Consider the following 13,289-nt stretch of genomic DNA (forward strand, 5'->3'; position numbering starts at 1 on the left):
GATAACTGGCTGGAAAGTATTTCCGGAGTAAAACTGCTTAACATACAGTGTATGTCAAATGCCTTTTTGGTCTTGTGTTTCAGCCCTCGAGCCCTCCACCGAGTCCCTCAATGTCCGTAGCCAGCAAGGTGAGTTTGCCGTCCTGTTCCTGCTTGTTTGGGCTACATTTGTGTGTTGTGGATTTTCTTCTGAAGCTGTTTACTTATTTGGGAACAACTCTTGAGCTGCTCCAGAGTGAAAATTCATCCTTGTGGTATTTTTAGCTTATTTTTCTAAGGGAAGACACAGACGTGATTGGGTGCTCTTGCTCTCCCTTCTATAACCTCTGGATTCATTCGTCTTTTCAATGGCATTTGTCCCAAGGGTTGCAGTTTCCTACACGTAAAGTTTTGTGCAAATACAAACTGGGTAGAGGCCATTGGTGTCCCAGCTAAGGACAAAGCGAGTGCACCCCATGCTGTACATTGCAAAATCCGCACAGGATATTGTCACAGGAAACAGCTTTGTAGGTTCACTGCTCACAGAATGTTTCTCCCTCTGATCCTCCCCAGGAGGCTGGGGGAGAGCTGCTGGCTGGGGTTTTTGCCTTCTGTAAAATAGGCTGGAATCTAAAAGCCCATCATGCCTGGGAGGGACAGTCTTGCTTCCTGCAATGCTTTAGTTGCTGTGCTGCAGTCTAATCTTTGTTATTGTGCCTGGGACAGTTTTGTTCCTTTTTAGTAATAATATTTACACTTGTGGGCGGTTGATGTCCCTTTCATCTTCACCACTTCCTCAAATCTCACAGCAAACATGGGTTTATTAGCTGGCAGCATGTGGCACATGGTCATGGAGAGCTGGAGGATGCAGGCGGGTCTGGAGCTCCTCTCCAGCAAGCAGCAAGGTGCCTGTGACCTTGAGGTGTGGTGCTGGGACTAATTAGTACCACACCGTGTGTCATTCTGGGCGTGCATGTCCTCCTCCTAGGAGCTGGTGAGTATTTACAGCCAGAAGGATCTCGTGTGGTGCAGCTCTGGTGTTGCTCCCTGCCACTGCCATGGTGTTTGGTGGCCGAGTTGTGAGGGTGGGGATCGATCAGAGCATTGTGGTTTCCATTCTTTGGAAGGCCCAGTTAAACATCTGGTTTCAGAGGCTGGTGAGAGTTGAGGGAGTTCTGCTCACCTGGTAGATCTGTTCTGCTGCTTTCTTACATCTGTCAGTGTAATCTCTTGAATAAGATGCTGAAACTACCTGGAAGGCTTTTCCCCTTGGAATTGTCTTTTCCTTTCCCTGTGCTAAGAGCCACTGGTGGAAGTGAGGGAACAGGATTCTCAGTCTGATGGTGGGAGCAGTTCAGGAAATGTAACTTCCCACTGCGGAAGCTTTATTAACCCTATGCAGCATTCAGCTCTATGGCTGTTGGGGAAGAACTGTGCCCATCTAAACTGAGCTATGATGAGCAATGGTTTAACTGGAAAAAAACCTCTGTGAAATTAACTATCAACTTAAAACAGAATCAGAAGATGGAGCCTCCACTTCCACAGTGTCTTTATATAAACCAGATTTTTTATGAGCAAGGAGGAATTAAAGGGGAGAGGTGAGATGCCAGTTTGGAAATGGGAAGCCAGATGCTGTGCTGCCTTCCTGACCTTCTGCTGGAGTAGTTCCCGGCTTTACTTGTTTAATCTTTCCTAGTTCCCATGGTCATTTTTAGCAGTTATGGATGGTCCTTTCCCTGGTCTGTGCCTTGCAAACATGATGGTATTTGGTCCATCATTTTTCTGCCAACCAAGGGCAACTTTGTTTAAACGTAGCTTTTTGAGTACTTTGTGCTGGTCCTGCCCACTGCCTCCTTTTGAACATGACCATTTTGTTCCCTCAGCATTTCTCCCATCATGAGTTCTGAACTAAACGTTCCAGTGGATCCTTCCACTCCTGCTTGCTGCTCTGAACCTGGCACAAAAGGCATGGATTATCGGGACTGGGTCCGGCGCAGCTACCTGGAACTGGTCACATCAAATCACCACTCCGTTCAAGCCCTTTCCTGGAGAAAACTCTACCTGAGCCGAGCCAAACTGAAAGCTTCCAGCAGAACCTCTGCTCTGCTGTCTGGATTTGCAATGGTATGTGTACTTGGTAGCAACACTTTCTGGATCTTGAAGGTTTTGGTTCTCTAAAATCATCTATTCATGGGAGCTTTTTCCTCCTGTGAAGAAGCAGGACACACTGGTGGTGTCTGAAGAGGCAGGAGGCATCTGTCTGGGGGTTTCTGTGTGACTGCTGCTGAGAAGTTTGAGGCTATGTCTCTCAAGGCTGCATGAGCTGCCTGTCAACCCACACACTCCCAAGTCAGCCCTTTAAAAGTACTAATCCCCTACCTGCAACTGAGTGCTCCACCAGTGTTGCTAAACAGTACAGGAGCTGGGTGCTCCTTTGTCCCTGAGGCCATTCATCTCTGGCTGCCTTCACATGAGGTTACATTTGGGTGTGGAGCTCCTCTGGGCCTCTGTGGTTGCTGTGGTCCCGCATATTATCTTAATTTCTATTATCTTAATTCCTGTATGTTTTTGCAGGTCATGGTGCCTAAAACAAGGTGGAGGTTGGGTCACAGTCTGCCTGAGCAAAGTTTGCATAGTGTGATTGGGGCAATTGTGTTATACTCTGAGGTGTGAGAAGAGGCCCTGCAGCCTCAGACCTGGTGTCAGAGGACTCTGGCCTGGAGGGCTGGTATATTCTGTCAGTGCTGCCTATTGGGAATAATCCCTAATACTTGCTTTTCTCTGTGCAGCACTTGGGTGTTACCTGGAAGCTATTTGCGTAGGTCCAAACCATGAAAGGGAATGAGCAAACGAACATGGAGACAGTGGTCTAGTGCTCAGACCTGTCTGAGCTGTGGTGTTAGCAGAACATGGCCATTCTGTGTTGGTATTCTGTGTCGGTGTGACTCTTTCCATCTCCCTTCTGATTCTTGCTTATTGGGAGTGAGAATTGCAACCTGTTTAGAGGAGGTTTTCTGCTCAGGGAATGGTCTGGTTGTTCCTGAGATCTGTCAGCTGAATGCAGAGGCAGAGGGCAGTGCCTGGGTGAGTGGGACGTGAAGATACTGCATCCTGCAGATCAGAAGCTGGAGGGGAAGACAGATCTCAGGAACTTTCCAGATAGCTCTCCTTGTTTTATTTTAGCTTCTTCCGCTGCTTTTTCCTCCCTCAATCCCCCAGAACATGAATCATCTGTAACATTGCAAGAGTCTGGGATGACGAAGTTGGTCACCCAAAGTGAAGTTGGAGAGACACAAGCAGGGAGTGAAGTGGGAGCAGGCTGCAGGGGAGAGGGTGCCTGCTTGCCTCATGATTCCTCTCTGCTCACTGACTGCATGGAAGTAATGCTGGTGAAAGCTTTCCACATGGTGTATGTTGGTCTGTAACCCAGCTCATGTGCTGGAATGGCAGAAGGTACCTCCTCATGTTGAGAAAGTTGTGTGCTTTTCTGTAGTATTTTCCTTTCACTTGGAAGCTTTCTCCCTTTAAAAAGCTGCACACGTGCTTGCCCTTTGTGCCTCTGGGTTGCTCAAGTTCTATGTTGGTCATTTGTGACTGTTCTCTTTAATGTGATTATTAAGTTAACATTTGGTATTGTTGTAAACTGATCTGTCTAGTGTGGTTGCACAAGCAGGTGCCTGTGCTGGGGTGCTGCTGTTGCTGGCACCCTTGGGATGAAGGGGGGCCTTATAGCCCACCCACACTGCAAGGCTGAACCATGTATCTGAACACAAAGCTGCCTTTTCAACTCACGCAACAGAGAGTTGCTGAAAGTCCTGGGCAGACACAAGATTAACCATTTAACTTCTCTTTAAACCATTTAAAATGCAAGTAGTACATAGGTATATGTAAATATAATATGTAAATAATGCAAATAAACACAGAGGTATAAGTAGCATCAATTATAGTCATCAGCTTAAGTTCATAAGTACACCTGAAATCAGTCATTGTCAGAAATAAAAGGGGTTGTAATAAAGGATTCCCTTTATTAGCAAGCTTTTTTTCCCAGCTGGTCATACTGGACCTTCCAGTGGAAGCTGAGCTATTTGTTCCTGCAGGGTTATTTCTCCACTGGTAATTTGGCACACAGGTATGTGGTACACGGCTGTCTACTCTCTAATAAAAGCACCTGTGTGGCTATTGATGAAAGTAGAGAAGTTATTTAGAGTTAAATATGTGTAGATGTGGCACCTAGGGGCATGGTTGAGTGGTAGATTTGGCAGTACTGGGTTAACAGTCAGACCCAATGATTTTAAAGGTCTTTTCCAACCTAAATGATTCTATGAAGCAGTTTCCCTGTGTGCATTTAACTATGTAAACAACTGTCACCCAAGGGCTTGGCTATTGCTTCATTTACTTCCCTGTCAGTGTGTTTGATTCTGGCCAGTTCCATACTACCTGAAAAATATGAGCTGATGGATATTTAATCAACAGGCAGTGGCTTTGGTCCAGCTCCTTCTGGACAGGCTGCAGGATAACGTGAACCTTCCTCAATGCTATCTCTGGTATTTCTGGCAGAGAGCTGGGTGAATCAGGAGGATGTGGGTCCTTTCCAGCACCAGGGCTGGTTGGAGATGTGCTGTAGGGCTACTGTGTTTGCCCCAGGGAGACTGCAGGTGAAGATGGAGTTCAGGAAACCTCCTTAATAATTTTCCTAAAGGAAATAAGAGCTGTAATTGCTCATCAGTGTTCTCAATACTTGTCAAATCGCTACAGGATATGTATTTGGTATTTCTTTTTAAACCTAACAGATCTAATGGAGTGATTGTTTCTACAGGCTGCCAAACCATCTGTGTGAAAGGAACATGGCTTATGTAAAGCCGTTTGTCATCCTTTTGCCTGATACTATCTATCCCAGTCTGAGTTTCTTGAGATGAGCATCATCTTTGTTGTGGACAACCTGAGCTCTACTGGTCTAAAAACCCCAACTTGACTGCATGTAATTTAGTTGCTGTTTAAAGTGTTCTGAGTACTTGCTCCTTTAGCAAACCTGTGAGTGTGGAGTTCAAGGAGGCAATTCACAAGCTTGAAATTACGCCTGTGCAGAGATACTCTGTGGCTCATCAGAGTGCTCAGCACCTTGCAGAGTTGAGCCCTTGACACTTTGGCTTCTGGGAAGAGGTTAAAGTAAAAGGGGCTGTTATCACAGAAGAGTATAATTGTATCAAACATGACATTAATAGTTTAACAGGCCAAGCAGCATATTTAATGATTTTTAAATGGGTTATGTCAGCTTGTCCTCTTTCTCTTATCCGGGTCAGAGAATGACGTGACTGTCTGTAGCGAGTAAAGCAGTAAGAGCTCACTCACCTTTCCAGTACTTGTTTGGGTTAAATAAATCATTTTTCTGCCTTGCTGCCCTATCTGGATTGTTGATGTTTTCCTCTGAAATACCTCTTACTGAGCCATCAGTCAGTGTTAAAAATTCATCATGTTGCACAGCTGAAGCTAGCCCTAGGGAATAGGTTAAGTCTGGGAGGAAACATCCAATTAGCTGGAAAGCAGTGCTCATGTGAAGGATAACAAGGAGAAATTGATATGTTGACATCAGCCAGGCTTTCAGTTTTACTATCAAGCCATAAATTGAACATGCAGGTACAATCCCTATTCAGCTTGCTGAATACTGTGTCTCTGGGTATTACAGCACCCAGTAAAGAACAAATATACCTGCAGCTTTTCCTGCCTGATAGGGTGTGACTGACAAGCACAGCACTGTACAAATCCTTAGTACAGAACAGTGCAGCAGAGAGTAAGTCTGATCTCTTCCTCCTCAAATCAATATAAGAGGAATTGCAAAGGGAATATATGCAAGGCAATGTGTAATGCCTTTTAATTAACCTGATCTTGCAATAGATAGTGAAGTTAATCCTGTGTTATTATTTTCCCTGCTATATGACAAGAACTACTGTAAACTGCCTTTAAAAAAAACAACAAAAAAATACCACAGACACCCCCCCCCATGTTCATAATCAGACCAAAAGACTGGGACTATCCAAGAACTGTTACTGTATTTGTGGTGTCATTAATATCCTAAATAGTTGGTGTAGGTATAAAATCTGAGCTTGTAGAGCTTGACTGTTTGCCACCACAAACACACATGTTGTATCTTGGTTGCTATTAAGTGTGTTCAGACTTGACTGTGATCCCCTTGTTCAGGCTGCTGATGGTTTCAAAGTAAAGGCAGGTAGGAAGGCAGCAGTCATACCAACATAGGGACTTCCTTCTATCGCCTTTAATCTTTCTGGGGGCTACCTACAGGGAGAGCATGAGTGTGCCCCTAATCTTCCAGTACCTAAATAATGCTAATAACAAGTAATGCCAGAGTGAGTAGTGCAGGTTGTTATACAGAGTCTGAAGCAGCTGCTCAGTGAGGGTCTCATGGGAAGCCTGGATAAAGTAATCTGCAAAACCTATCTACCCCGCAGAAACAAGTTGTTGGCTTGGACTTCTCCTTCTCCTGATGGTCTGGAGAGGTACTGCCCTGAGGCAGGCGTCTGAGCATCGGCTTCTCCTTCCCTTAACGCATACAGAATCAGAAGCATAGAATGGTTTGGGTTGGAAAGGACCTTAAGCTCATCCAGTTCCAACCCCCTGCCATGGGCAAGGACACCTTCCACTAGACCATGTGGCAAGCTGTGCTGTGCTGGAGCAACAGGTTGCCTGGCATCACCGGAGGTTTTGCCTGCTGCCAGGCAAGTTGGTATCTGTGTGAATCATGAAGTACATCTGCAGGTCCAAGCAAGCCCCTAGAGAGTTACCGGAGAGGAATGTTGGATAGTCTTGTCCCTTGGTTTTGTGGCTTCTCTTAGCAAAACGTTTCTGCAGGCGCTTCAGGGATGCCACACATTAAAATACTGTTGTACTTCACAGGTAGGCTAAGTAACTTTACAGATTCCCATGCTAAACCAGTTAACAGGCCTGTAGGAGGACTCATGCTCTGATCTCAGAAGAGCCCTCTGCTCTCTTGCACTTATTCTGCTTGTTAAACTTTGTTTGATTAAAGTAGACTGCTTTAGGGACTTGCTAGGTGATAACTCTTGTTTTGAGAACAAACGCCAGCCTGAGCTGTAGCTGTCCACTTCTGCAGAGTCTATCAGTCAGTTATTAGCTCTCAAGGGAGACATCTGAGGTTAAAAATAACTTGTATCTGGACTTATTTTGTAATAGAAATGAACGTATGGTGTTCTGAGAATAGAAGGCAGCTATTTTAACTATGGACTCACTTAAACTGCCAAGTGCTTCCCATGGGGGGTGGTGAAACCTTGCTGGCCACTGGCCAGAAGAGCTGCTTGCTTTTGCTTTTCTTTACGTGCCTGAAGTCGGAACTTCCTGCACCGCAGCCTCGAGTGAGGAGCGGAAGGGGAACGTGTGACGGGCGGTTGGGCTAGCGGGCTGTCTGCTGCCTCCTTGCTCCGCTCGTTGTCTAATGAGTTCCTTCTGTTGTGTGCTTGGTTTGATGCAGTTCATATGGCTCCTGGTTGCAAGGAGAGAGATGTTATTCAGAAAGCTACAGCACAGAAACATGCGTGCGAGCCTGCAGAAAGGCCGAGCCACAAAGCGCGCGTACGTCTTCATGGGAAACAGAGATGATCCATCCAGGCTGCCATTCTAAAAAGCACTTGAGTGTGTACTTGACCTTAGGTGCTCTTCCTGAATAAAGATGCTTTCCTGGATGAAAGCCTTGAAAAGAGGAAGACCAGCAGCTGTTGACAAGCTCTTGTGTTCCTTTCCCCTCAGGTTGCCATGGTGGAGGTACAGCTGGAGGTACAGTACAAGTACCCCCAGATGCTGCTGATCGCTTTCAGTGCCTGCACAACGGTGCTCGTGGCAGTTCATCTCTTCGCCCTTCTCATCAGCACCTGCATTCTGCCCAACGTGGAAGCAGTGAGCAACATCCACAACCTGAACTCCATCAGCGAGTCCCCACATGAGCGCATGCATCCCTACATCGAGCTGGCGTGGGGCTTCTCCACTGTGCTGGGGATCCTCCTTTTCCTCGCGGAAGTCGTGCTTCTGTGCTGGATAAAATTCCTGCCTGTGGGCTCCATCCTCAAAAACGAGACCACCAACGTGGAGAAGGCCAGCAGCCACGCAGGGTGGCAGTCAGCACTGGTCTCCACCATCATCATGGTCCCCGTGGGTCTGATTTTTGTCGTCTTCACCATTCACTTCTACCGCTCTTTGGTGCGGCACAAAACGGAGCGCCACAACCGGGAGATCGAAGAGCTTCACAAACTGAAAGTGCAGTTAGACGGGCATGACAGAGGCATGCAGGTAGTGTGACTGCAAGGCAGGGGCTGCTTCCAGCGAATCCTTCTGCTAAGGCTAAGAGCAAACTCCCTGTTTTGCTAGTTGGTGAGATGCACCCGTGATGGATTGTCTTGAGGCTTAACTATGTAAACGCTAATCGCCTGCCATCCATAGCTGTGGGTTCTAGGGCTGTTTCAGATGCTGGGGTCTCTGGCCTGCTTCTGGTCCTACACTCTTGCATACTGAAGTCAACACTGCCATGGAGTTCAAGGCCAAAACCTAACCTTGGCTTAGGTAGCCAAAAAATCTGTCTTTTTTACCAATGCAATATTCTGTTGCCAAAAGTAAAACTGGGTCAGCTGTCCCAAAAGCCAGTGTGTGTGTAGGACCTGTCTCGTGTCAGAGCTCCCTGGCTGTCAGAGCAGCAGCAATTAGTCTGCAGCTCATTTCTAGAGCTGAGCTGGTCAATATGAGTATCTGCAGCTGGCATGAGGACATCCAGGAAAGCACAATAGAAACTGAGTGTTGATCACCTTTGTTCCAAAGCAAGTATTCCATAGATACATAACCAGAAAGAAATCAGCCTTAGCTTTTATGTTCTTGTTATTCCTTACTCTGTTTTTACAGCTGGGGAGGTAGACTGAATTGCAGGAGGTTGGGTAGCTCTGTCACACTTTCTTCAGTAGCATCAATTCATTAGGTTGAATGACTGCCAAGGTCATGTGTTTTTTTCTCAGTAAGAGGCAAGAGTGCCCAGGGAAGGCTTACAGGTGGCTTAGTTTTAACAAGGACATCCTTAGAGCAGTCACAGGGAATTTAATGAGCCAGAACTTTGAAGGACTAGAAAAGCAAGTTCCAAGGAGGGTAAGGAGTGACAGCACATAGCATGCTGTAGAAACCCATCACTCTGTTGTCTTCATGTATGTATTGTTGCAATGTCTTTAGCCTGGGCTGCTAGAGAGAACAAGCCCCAGTCCTGGATATTCCATCAGTTGTTTGGGGTTTTTTTTCGTGAGCTGTAGCATTTGTCTGTCAAAACCAAATGCTTCCCTTCTCCCTCCACCAAAGCAGGCAACTCCCTGTGGAACCTGGAGCTGTACTGGCTAGTGTGACGGAGCTGGATCCGGCGGGAGAGCTGTGTGCCATTAAAGAGCTATCACGTTTCATTGATCTAACTTTGTTTTTCAGCAGCAGAGAAAACAGTGGCACATCGGCGCTGCTTAGCAAGGGAAACCTATAAATGCCGTGGCACCCTTGTGGGTGAAAACTTGTGTGAAAAATGATGTTATGGTTTATGGTAACTTAATGGAGGGAAAGGGGTGTTCTGCAGTCATCAGCTCTTTGAAGGGAAAGTAAGGCTCAAAGAAGCCTAAGCATGTTTTCTTGGCCCTGATCCTGTGCTGGTTTCCTGCTCTGCACTCAGACGCTGCAGTTTCAGAGCCTCCTAGGCCTTACACGTTTCTGAAATCATTAAGGATGTTTGTAGTGTTCTATTTAACCCCGCTCCCTTATTCCACTGGGATTTGAGAAATCTAATGACAGCGTATTACATCAGCTTCCCAAAATGGGGAGAGTACACTCAAATCCCGCTGCAGCAGGGTGAGACTGTCCCTATATCCCCCTCTGGCGAGGGCCTTGGAAACCCAACTCTGATCTCTCTTGTTTACATGTGAATTTGAGCATTGCTGAACAAGTTGCTTAGCACTGTGTCTGTTGGCTTTCATCTGTTGTTCTTGCCGCAGTTGGTATGTACCACATTGGCTGATGTGCAGCAAAGAAGATAGTCTTTGTGTGCTAAATGCCTACTCTGTACTTATGTGCATATGCAAAAAATGAGGAGTGTGCTCCTGGAAGTGGGTGGCCATGGAATTCCTGCCATCTCCCCAGGAGTCTGCCCTCTCTCCCTCTTCTTTTTACCATAATAAAAACTAAAGGTTTATACAACAAAAACCAGAATTGAGTTTTCTGCCAATAGGCTCTTCCACCAACACAATTTCTGTTGTGAGGCCAGAGCCAGGCCAGACAGGATGAATCTTTCATCTGTACTTTGCACTCTCCTTTGCCATCAATCATAATAGGGCTCTGTTTGCTGTGGAGCTCAAGAGGCCGTTAAGGAAAGGTTTCACAGTGTGCATGCAGTGCTGCAGCAGCAATGCAGCTCATTTGAAACAGCCAAATTGTTCATTTAATTCTTTGCTAATACAATAAATTTTAGCAAATGGAGAAATGCAGCCAAAACTGTGCTTTGATTTCCTAGAATAACTTGGTGAAGCTTTGCTGGGATTGGATTCAAGATCAGGCTCAAGGCAGCGCATCTGTGACTGGAGTGGGATCACTTTACTCCAGCAGGGATTCTGAGGTACGGTTTGAGATGGTGTCCCAAGGGCAAACACACTTAAAACAGAATAACCATGTGCTTTCCCATTTTTGCTTGCAGGTTTGTTTCTTGTGTCTTCCTGGGCACCAAGTTCTCCCTTCCATGAGAAGCTCACAGGACTGTTCTTGCTCTTTGACTCTGGTGTGTGGGATCTCTCTAGGTTACCCATCACCTCTGTGCTCTAACTCCTCTCCTTCTTTCCCAACGGCAGCATTTGCTTTTCTTGCTCCTGCCTCTCTTCCCCCAACAGACACTGCACTTGTCCAGGTGGGTGTTTCTGTGCTACAGTGCCAGAAAATCCTCCTTGCTGCTGCTGCCCCCGGGCTGTCAGCAGGATTCCCATCAGTCACGCATGGAGATGCCTGCCTTTCCACACCATCCCTGCTGTCGCAGCAGGGCTGGCAGCGTGCTGTGTCACGTCCAGGTTTGCCTGCTGATGCCTGGCCCTGTCCATCCTGTGCTGTCACCTCTCTGTCATTCCTGGGATGTCCCAGGTTTTGAGTGGTTCCGTTCCTGCAATGCCTGCACAGAGATGTTTCTCCCAAGGGCTGGGGACTTGCATCAAGGATCTTCCCTGACACATGTGTTAGCTTTCTGTACCACCCTTGGGCCCAGGCATGCTGTTGCCCTAATTCTCATCTCTCTTGGGCTGTGACTCTCTGGACCAGCTATTGCTTTGTTTGGGCCATTTCTGCAGTGAGGGTCACTGCAGGGGCAGCCACTGTCTCACTCCAGAGAGCACAGTCCTCCTTCAGACTCCATTTAAGTAGGTTTTGCCCATCAGAAAAATGCCTCTGCAGGCTCCAGTGCTGGAGGGCCCCTGCCCTAAATCAGAGGAGGAGCTGTTGAAAACAGAGGGCCGGCCTTGCTTCCTATGGCTCCTGGGCACCTATCTTGCTGTAGGAGGTAACTCCTGTCTCTCCCTTCCCTCATTAGCAGGAGTAGGGAGCAGGCAAGCCAGAGAGAGCGTGGGAGCTGGAGCAATACCTTTGCTGTGCTTAGAGGCAGATCTCTGCAGCTCCCTATTTTTAACCTTGCCCTGGGGCAGGCCTGGCTCTGTTGTTTCTGTGGCTGGGTGACCCTCGAGGAGGCTTTATGACCAGGGGAAATGGTTTAGATGTTGGATTGGGGCTGACCCATGTGACGGATGAAAGCGATACCGAGCAAGAGCCGCGGGTGGAGCGCACCCTGCGGTCAGCACTCTGATATGTGCCAGTGTTTATAGAGAGCTGGTGGGATGGGTGCAGCTGCAGAGCAAACATCCTTCCATGCCCCAGCACTGGGAATCCCAGCTTGGCACTGCACGGGTGCCTGGTGGGCTGTGGGACTGGGTGCTTGCACTTCGCATCCTGCTCTTTCCGTAGCTTTACGTGGGGTTTTGTATAGTCCTTTCTCTTCTTTCCCTGCCTCAAAGCAAACAAAAGGCCTTCGAGTTCCCCTGCTGCTGCAGCTTTGTTTTCTGCTAAATCTTGTTGCGTCTGCTTTTAAGACAGCTTCCTCAATAACCGCCCTCCAAGCTGTAACGTCAGATCCAGATCCCAGCACAACTGGGCTGTGTGGTTGTTTTCTGGTTACCTTCTCCCAGGCTGTCTCCTCTGCACCCATTTCAAGCCAAGCTATTCCAGTAACTACTGACTGCCTGACTTTGGAAAGCGTTCCATGAATCCCTGTGTGTGCGATCAGGAGCTTGCCTCCTGCCCAGGGTTGTGACAAGGGTGAGTGCCAAGTGCTAGGAGAAAAAGAAAACCTCTTATTTTTGCTTTGCCTGTTCTTGTTTTATCTCTACATGAACAGCCCTTAATGTAGAACAGCCTAGATCTCAGTCGTTATCCAGCTATCTCAGAGAAACTGGATAAACCTGTGAAGTTTTATGCTTCTTGCTGATTTCAGGCTGATTTTTCTTGAAAGGCAGCTCAAGTCCTCCAGCATCCTCTATGGGTTAACTTGGGGTTTGCCTTTGTTTCACAAGAGCTTGCTCAGATATCATCCTTCTGCTTTTAACATACACAAGTAGGTAACACTTGGGGGTGCTTCTTGGTGTGCATTTTACAAGTGCTAATCTTGGTTAAAGAGATAAACAGCTGTAGCAGGAATTCTATAGGATGAAGACCATTACAGCTTGTCTTATGTGAACAATACTAGCCAAAATACTCATCAAAATGAAGAGCTAAGACATATAAGGCAGAAGTTCTTCCCTGTGAGGGTACTGAGGCCTTGGCACAGGGTGCCCAGAGAAGTGGTGAATGCTCCATCCCTGGCAGTGTTCAAGGCCAGGCTGGAGAGAGCCTTGGGTGACATGGTCTAGGGTGAGGTGTCTCTGCCCATGGCAGGGGGATTGGAACTGGATGATCTTAAGGTCCTTTCCAACCCAAACCATTCTATGATTCTACAGATGGATGGGTGTGTAACTGCATTTTGATCTAAGATGATGCCCAAGAGGCTGTTTAACAGGTGAAGAATGTCAAAAGATAGACACAGCAATGACTGTGTAGTGACTAGATCGGGTTTTGGACTTCAAAGACATTTGGACAAAGCTCTCAGGTTTCAACTGAGTATTTAGCTATTTTCATGTTTTCAAATGTAAGATATCAACTCAGAAGAGCTGGAATACTCTAGCAGGAACAGCAGCTTCCTCTATTATTTGT

At 47.0% G+C, this 13,289-nt stretch overlaps 1 protein-coding gene across 1 annotated transcript; it reads left to right on the forward strand.

Annotated features, from left to right (window-relative positions):
* The first annotated feature begins 83 nt into the window (after nt 1-83).
* ORAI2 (ORAI calcium release-activated calcium modulator 2) lies at nt 84-10,217 on the forward strand. The gene is made up of 3 exons (XM_061355529.1): nt 84-128; nt 1,862-2,102; nt 7,755-10,217. Exons 2-3 carry the CDS (start codon nt 1,875-1,877, stop codon nt 8,298-8,300), a joined length of 774 nt encoding a protein of 257 aa, XP_061211513.1. The 5' UTR covers nt 84-128; nt 1,862-1,874; the 3' UTR covers nt 8,301-10,217.
* Nucleotides 10,218-13,289: the final 3,072 nt, after the last annotated feature.

This window comes from Neopsephotus bourkii, unplaced genomic scaffold (genome assembly GCF_033783945.1).
Source record: "Neopsephotus bourkii isolate Nb327-2 ecotype Australia unplaced genomic scaffold, CSIRO-AGI_Nbou_v1 NB_804, whole genome shotgun sequence".
Classification (NCBI taxonomy): Eukaryota; Metazoa; Chordata; class Aves; order Psittaciformes; family Psittacidae; genus Neopsephotus; species Neopsephotus bourkii.

Coding starts and splice junctions, on each gene's coding strand:
- ORAI2 (XM_061355529.1), top strand. CDS start 1,875: ATGAGTTCTGAACTAAACGTTCCAGTGGATCCTTCCACTCCTGCTTGC. Junction 2,103..7,754: donor TGCTGTCTGGATTTGCAATG/GTATGTGTACTT, acceptor CTTTCCCCTCAG/GTTGCCATGGTGGAGGTACA.